Below are 7994 nucleotides of genomic sequence, written 5' to 3' on the forward strand. Positions count from 1 at the left end.
TCTCATTTTAATAGCATATAAGCAAACTGCATTGTTTCCAGGACAAAAATTTTGTAGGAAAACAGATATTTCTTTCCTGAACTTTTTTTATAGACAAAATCAAAAGCCATCTCTAAAGAAATTGCATGTTTCCTCATGTCCTTGTGAACAGATGATATTTCCCTTTCTTTCTATCTGAATTGACTGCATTTCCACAATAAACTGTTTCCATTCAGTCACTTTTTCAGTGTTGGTATCATGAAAAATTTGGTGTAAGAGATTTAATGTAATGTGGTCCTAGGAAACACATACACAGAATGTGATTCTAGAACTTAGTGATTCCTAACAGCAGGATCTCAATATTAGAAGGAAGTGAAGGGTACAGAAAGAGTGCAGCATCCCACACGCTAATATCTATGGTGATTGCTAGGGATTTAGGGGCAAGTTGTTGCAGTAGTTTATGTGAAATCTTTAGCATTTGATAAGCATTTGGAGTTCCCAGTTTGTGCATTAGCAGACTGTTGTTATTGCAAATGAGAGACCTTGCATGAGAAAATTAAACTAGAAAGCATAGATTTCTGAATTTGTAAAAGAACATTATCTGAGAATAGATGAGCCACTGATTTATACCAGCAGACTTTTAGTCTTCATCTCAATGACCAAGCAAATTTCCTGTGTCATCTATTGCACATTCAATAACATTTATCAAACAATTTATGAACATAGATGGCACTACTAGTAAGGTCTCACTGCCTTAAGATATATAAAAGAGAGAGACAAATGTTAAAAATTAGTCTAAGTTTTGTATGTTGAGTATGTTTCTTTCTATTTTCAAGCCATTGTGGAAAAATATGACAAAATATCTAAGGAGCAGTGTATAAGACCTTACAATGTTTATTCTGCTCTAATTATTACTGATGTCTTCTGACTGAAAAACATAATTCTGCTACCTTCCCTGAGTTTCAACTGTATTTCACATAGTAACAATAACTTAATTAACTGGTTTGTCTGAAGACTCTTGACTGTTAAATCCAAGGCCCTGAAGCAAGCTGAGTTCTTTAAGTTAGGACTTGTGAGTGAGTCTATTACTAGCTGGAAATTAGCTTGTGTGATTTTTCTCATTGACTTGGAAGTTCTTCCACATTCCACTCAAAGCCCTGCTGCAACTCTCCACACACACTCATGTCCCAGTTCTGAGTCCTCTATTCTGTTCCATTGGCCAATGTGTCTGTTTTTGTGCCAACACTATGATCTTTTTGCTATTATGGTTCTTTTAAATAAAGTCAGATGTTATGATATTTTCAACAAGGAATTTGAGTTTTAAAGCTGTGCCATTTCTTCAACCAGACCATTCATTATGTAAATTAAAATAAAAATATTTATTTACTGTATTTATCTACTTTTGCTTTCCCTCCCCCCATTGGTTGTGGGGCTTGCACTCTGTTCTTGAGCTTTTTCACACAAGACTATCACTCTACCACTTTAAGCCACAGTACCACCTCTGATTTCTGGTGGTTAATTGGAGATAAGAGTCTCACAGACTTTCCTTTCTGAGTTGGCTTCAAACCACAATCCTCACATGTGAGCCTTCTGAGTAGCTAGGATTATAAGCATGAGCCACCAGTGCCCAACTATATAGATTTATTTTTTATTAGTATATGCTAATGGTAATGATGTTGGTGATAGCTTTCTCATATGTAGACTTCAGTGAATTCTAAGTATTGTTCATAGCTTTTATCACGAATAAATGTTCAATTTTGTTAAAGGCTTTTATGTGTCAGTTGAAATGATCTTGTGATTTTTGTTTATGATAGTGCTTATGTGATGTGTTACATTTATTGATTTATGTATGCTGAGCTTTCCTTTTATTGCCCTATATTCTTTTTATTTTAATACTTTTTATTGTAAAAATACTGTACAGAAGGGTTACAGTTACATGAGCAAGGTAATGAGCACATTTCCTATCAAGCACCGTTGTCTCTTCCTTTGCTTCTCCCTTACCATCCCTTCCCTCCCACCTCCACAACTACATCCACCACCACCTCCCCCCCCCCCGCCCCCCCGGCTAAATTGTAAAGTTCATTTTTTCTTTTTTTTATTCATAGGATAAGCTTTATTTAAACATCTACAGAAATACAACTTGATGTCAAAATGCAAGTGTTTCCAAAGTGTTAAAATGATTATTCAGTGCTAGAACTCAGCTCTTTCCTTTAGTCTGTCTCTGAATTTGGTAGTGAGCATCATTGTGAAGGGTCTCTTTTCCCTGCTCATTTTCATTGTCTTCCTCTCTCTGGTCTTGGAGTGGCATGTTCCAGTTCTCTGGAAACTTCTCACATTGTTTTCATTTCCAACAGAGGGCAAGGGCATTTATCTCTACTCCATCATGGGAAATCTATACCCCCTCAATTCTCTTGTTCAAATTGTGGCTGTATAAACAGTGTCATGAGGAACTTCACATTACCAAAAAAAACCATTTATAATTTCTTTCTTTTTCTTTTGGTCGGTTGTGGGCTTGAACTCTGGGCTTGGGCACTGTCCCTGCACTCTTCAGCTCAGGGACAGTGCTCTACCACTTGAGCCAGAGTGCCACTTCTGGTTTTCTAGTAGTTTATTGGAGATAAGAGTCTCACAGACTTTCCTGCCTGGGCTGGCTTTGAACCGTGATCCTCAGATCTCAGCCTCCTGAGTAGCTAGGATTACAGGCGTGAGCCACCGGTGCTCAGCTTATAATTCCTTTATGCTATAACAGTAACCTTGTTTTTAATTAAAAATTGTTTTTATTATTTCTCTACAAAGAGATAAAATAGTTAAAAATACCTATGAAAACATTGAAAAAGCACTTTATATTCCTAAACTGACATGATATACTTTGTATGGTTTACAACTAAGAATAAGATAGTAAACCCTCTGCATTTAAATTTCTGGATGATTTCAATAGGAATTTGTAAGATGAAGTTGGAAAGACTTAAAAAAAAGATTGTCAATTTCAACTCCAATTAAGTTTTGAAAAGCTACAGACTTGCTGATAAGCACTAATGATAAGAAGAATCTGGTAGATTCATAGCTAAGATTTGTATGCTAGGCATGCCAAGCACTTCCCTGTAATTGATTGAAGTATTTTTTTCCTTATTTTCCCCTTATATTTTAAATAAAAGTAGAAATATACATATGGTAAAAAATGCACATAGTACAGAGAGATCTAAAGGAACAATATGCTTCTCCCATAGCAGATTTATGCCTTCAGTCATATGAGTATTTCACAAAAAGTATTACTTTTGAGTAAGACTCAAAAGTATCTGCACATACTTTTCAAGCTGTTGGAACTGTCTTGTCTTCTCTAATACCTCTGTTATAGAGGAAAGTCCTGAAGTCTTCCCCTTCATAAAGAAAGTTTAAAAGGCAACATGCACATGGTTTAGTTCACACAGCACTTCTGACACCACTGGATCTAGTCACATCTCCACAACGTCCCAGGGGATCATTCAGAGATGCTCTAGCACTCAGCCAAGTCCTTCCTGAATGCCTCAGATCCTTCTGGCCAGCTGCACATCCTTGAGGAAGAGGAGATAGGCATCCTCAAAAAGGTGAACCAGAAATGCTTCTACTGCCTCCTGAAGGGCCAACAGGGCCTGTGCTTGCCAAGTGAAGTCAAAACCTGGAGTGAATTTATTGCATATTTCTCTTGCCAGGCGAGCAAAGGGTACCTTCCTTAACAAGAGGTATGTGCTCTTCTGTAGCTTCCAGACCTCTGTAAGCCAGCCGTATCTCCATTGGAAGGTGCGCCGGGACATGCTGGGCGTCCGGGTCAGGCTCTCACTGTGCCTCCTTGGGGACTTGGGCTTGCGGCGCGGGCCCATGGCGGGCCGCGAGGGTCCCGGCGTCTGAACCTAGGGACCAGAGGCCGGCGGCCGGAAGTAAAGTTCATTTTTTCAACATAGTGTCTTGTACATCTCATTGTTACAATAGGTCAACCTGTATCCCATTTAAGCATTTTGTTTTTTTTTCCCTTCCCCTCCCCAAATTAGAGAAGTGTATATATAAGATGCAGGGCACCTAACCCCTGTTTTCACTGTATTTGATGCCTTATATTCTTTATATTCCTTATATTTCCTTATATTCCTTCTATTTCCTTAGATTACAAAATGTTCATGGTGTATGATCTTTTTAATGTATTGTTGAATTCTGTTTGTATTTTAGTGAGCATTTTTCCAGAAATGTTCACCAGGAGATTGATCTATAATTCTCTCTTTTTGTTTGGGTCTCTGTGTAGATTGGGAAAACTGCAATACTGGCTTTTGTTTTTCTACAAGTTTGCTGTACAGGTTAGTCTATGTATTTGGAAATTTTATGTGGAATTTTTTTTTGGTAGAGGGTCTGGGCATTTTTAACTACAACTGACATCATGTCCTTTGCTGTTTTCCAGAGATTCTGGTAGTTTGTGTTTTTTATTTTCATTCGATTCCAGAATTGTTTGGATTTTTTTTATTTCTTTATTGATCCACTTGTCATTCACATGTGTTACTTAATCTTCAAGTGTTAAATATTTGTAGTAACTTTTACTAAGCTTAGTTCTTTAATTGTCATACAATAGAATGCAGGGGATTTTTAAATGTTTCTGCATTTGGTAAGATTTCTTTATGACATAAAATGTTATCTATTTTAGACACTGCTCAATGGACTTCAGAAAAGCATGTGTATATTTCAGTTGCTGTATGAAATACTTTATTGATGTTCCTTAAGTCCATTTTATTTGTATTATTGTTTAGTTCTGAGTTTTCTTTGTTGATTTTTCTCTTGACTGACCTATCTATTGGTGAAAGCAGGGTACTGAAACTTCTCCCTAATATATTTTTGTTGGGACAGGGTCTCTGTCTATGTAACCTAGGTTGGCTTAAAAGGTGCTATGTAGCCCATGCTGGCCTAGAACTTATGCACATCATGCCTTAGCTTCCCAAGTGCTAGGATTAAGCTATCCATTTATTCATCTAATTTGCATTGAGAAGTATTTTTTAATTACCTGACAGATTTCTGATATTGTTTGAGGTGTGGGAATAGCATAATTTAATTTGTCTCTGCTATCCAAACTGAGCTAATGACTAGGCATGTTGATATTTTTACAATTCTATCCTAAAACTTGTTTTTCTAATTTTTCAGTGACTCACTCGGTGAGCAAAAAGTAAAGTCAAGTAGTAAAGTTAAATTCTTCTTAGAAGTGTTTGGAGTAGTGTTTCTAAATAAGATGTAATGGCTAAATAAATGTAATGGCTCAAAATACAAAAATAGAAAAGAGAATTAAAGAGAATCACCAGAAAGCTACAAGTATATTGGGGATGGAGGAGGGGGAGAGCCAGAAGGGAGTTATAGCACTGGCCTTTGAGAGGTTAACAGTCCTCTGAGTTTTGGATCTTGTCCACAAGGGGGCCCATCTTCCAAACACACGCCCACTTCCTGCTGTCATCCTCAGCTTACATTCATCTTTCCCTATGCCTTCGCCTTTCCTTACAACAAGAAGTCAAGATTCACTGACTGCAGAGGCTCTGAAAATGAGCTGCTCCCCAGGACCAGTGATTGCACTGCTTTTATTGTTTTGTGAGTGATATGGCACAAAAAGTAATTCTTCTGCTGATGAATCCTCTGCTGACAGAATCTTTAACCCTGGTTTAGCTAAGAAACAGGAGGGTCATGACCAAGCAGATTAAGGTATCTCCTGCTGAATTCTCATATTTTGTTTTCAGGCAGAAGCAATGGAGACTCGGTGACCCAGACAAAAGGCTAGTGGCCGTGTTGGAAGGGGCTTCCCTAACTGTGAACTGCTCCTATGAAACCAAACAGTACCCTACCCTATTCTGGTATGTCCAATACCCTGGAGAAGGTCCACAGCTCCTTATTAAATTCTCCAAGGCCAATGAGATGGGAAGCCGCAAAGGATTTGAAGCCATGTATGACAAAGAAAGAAGAAAGCCATAGTCCTAGTGTCAGACTTGGCTGTGCTCTGAGAGACACCGTGGCTGTACTATTGTGCTCTGAGAGACACAGTGGCAGAAACTACAGGGGGAGCTAAGCACAAACAGTGACAGCAGGGGCCTGGCTGCTGAGTTCCTGCTTCAGGGAGAGGAACCAGACTACAGTTGTTGTCATCACCACATCCAGGGCTAGAATCACAATAGGAGAACTTGGAATAGACATGCCGCACAGAGATGTTTTCACAGTGAGAAGGAAAAACAGTCTGCACCATAGTTCCCAGACTGGGTGTGAAATTTGTGATTTTAGGATTACAAAACTTGGAGATGAATGAAATGTTTTATCTGTTCATGCTTTTTACTTCTTAGGCTCTGTGGTAACTGGGATTGAATTTGGGGCCTTATACTTGCTAAGCAAGTCCTCTAACATTTGAATATCATGCCCCAGTCTTCTTGCTTTTAGTTTGTTTTTCAGATAAAGTCTTGAACTTTTTCTGAGTTCATGAACCTACTACCTACACCTTCTAACTTGTTGGAATTATGGCATGCTCCCTCCCCCCCACAACTGGCTTGTGTATGTTCATCCTCTGATAACACGCTATCCTCCTGAACTTGACTAAGGTCACAAGCTTTTGTGTTAAGAGACACAGTTGAAAGTGTAAATATTAATGTCTCCCTCATAAGTTGATGATCTAAAGAAAGTTATTTCAGAAGAATGAAACATAAAGCTGAGTTTATCCCAATAAATAACAAATTCTTAGCAAAAGAAATTGAATTGCTATCCTGGTGTCTTAGAGGTTGAGGTTCTAGTGAGTCACAGATTCCCTAGTACTTGCCAAGCTAGAATGGGGAGGAGGTGACCATGGCTGCAAGACAGAATGGATGGCAAAGAAAAGAATATATAGATGTCTTGGGCTGTCCTTTTAGTCATGACTATATGTCAGTTTTTTGGGGACCTGTGGTACATTTTTCCTTGTGAGGAGTATTCTTGGCACAAAAAGTGAGAGAGAAGAGAGGTTTATAATCATTCACTGTCTCACAGTATATAGGAAATGCTTAGTGACCTATGTTTATGTTTCTCTATTATCTGTGATCTATTATGCATCTATCTATCTATCTATCTATCTATCTATCTATCTATCTATCTATCTATCTATCTTCATTGGCTATAAAGATTTTGGGCCATTTCCACTGTTTGGTTATTGTGGCAAGTGCTACAATCGACATAGGTATGCAAGTGCCTTACCTTCTGACTTACATTCTGTTATATGAATGCCTGAGGAGTATGGCTGGGTCACACAATAGCTCTGTTTGTTTATGGTTTTTGTTAAAATTTCATACTGATTTTGATAGTGGTTTCAGTTGTTTAGGGTCCCTTTTTCTTCATATCCACAGCATTTGTGCTTGTATACATAATATTGGTCATTCATATTCTGTGTTTGTGTGTGTGTGTGTGTGTGTGTGTGTGCATACGTGCTGGTACTGGTCCTTGAACTCAAGGGTGGCAACTACCACTTGAGCCACAGCTCTGCTTCAGGCTGTTTAATTTTTTGGTGATACATTGAAGAAAAGGGTCTCAGGAAATTTGCACTTGCTTGACTTTGAACTGTAAAATTCACACCTCAGATTTCCAAGTAGCTAGAATTACAAGTGTTAGCTGCGGGTGCCAGCCTCTCAATATTGCTTGGTTTGGATTTATTTTATGGCTAGGAATGTTGAGCAGTTCTTCATGTATTTGCCAGCAATTTTACCTTTTTTGTTCATCTCCTTTGCCTGTTAATTAATTGAGTTGTTGATTTTTGACAGGTTAATGTTTGAAAACTCTCTGTGCATATTTTAATCAGATATATAGCTCTCCTCACGTATTCTGCTTCACCATTCCAACAAGGATGTGGAATCAAATGCTGCAATTCCCAGACTTTCAAATTTTTGGAGAGGATGGTTCTTGGAGGGGTGTTTGGCATTGCTGAAACAACTTTACAAGTTTAATCCTCACATCCTCAACCACATCTGATGAAAGCCATTCCTATGCACCAAACATGATCAAAAGTAAAG

General features: G+C 38.2%; 1 protein-coding gene across 1 annotated transcript; it reads right to left on the reverse strand.

Moving 5' to 3' along the window:
* Positions 1-3503: 3503 nt before the first annotated feature.
* LOC122126946 (histone H3-like centromeric protein A) lies at positions 3504-3836 on the reverse strand. Its single transcript, XM_042701493.1, has one exon. The coding sequence runs from the start codon at positions 3834-3836 to the stop codon at positions 3504-3506; it is 333 nt and encodes a 110-aa protein (XP_042557427.1).
* Positions 3837-7994: the final 4158 nt, after the last annotated feature.

Source organism: Dipodomys spectabilis, unplaced genomic scaffold (genome assembly GCF_019054845.1).
Source record: "Dipodomys spectabilis isolate Male_0828 unplaced genomic scaffold, ASM1905484v1 ptg000294l, whole genome shotgun sequence".
NCBI classification, from domain to species: domain Eukaryota; kingdom Metazoa; phylum Chordata; class Mammalia; order Rodentia; family Heteromyidae; genus Dipodomys; species Dipodomys spectabilis.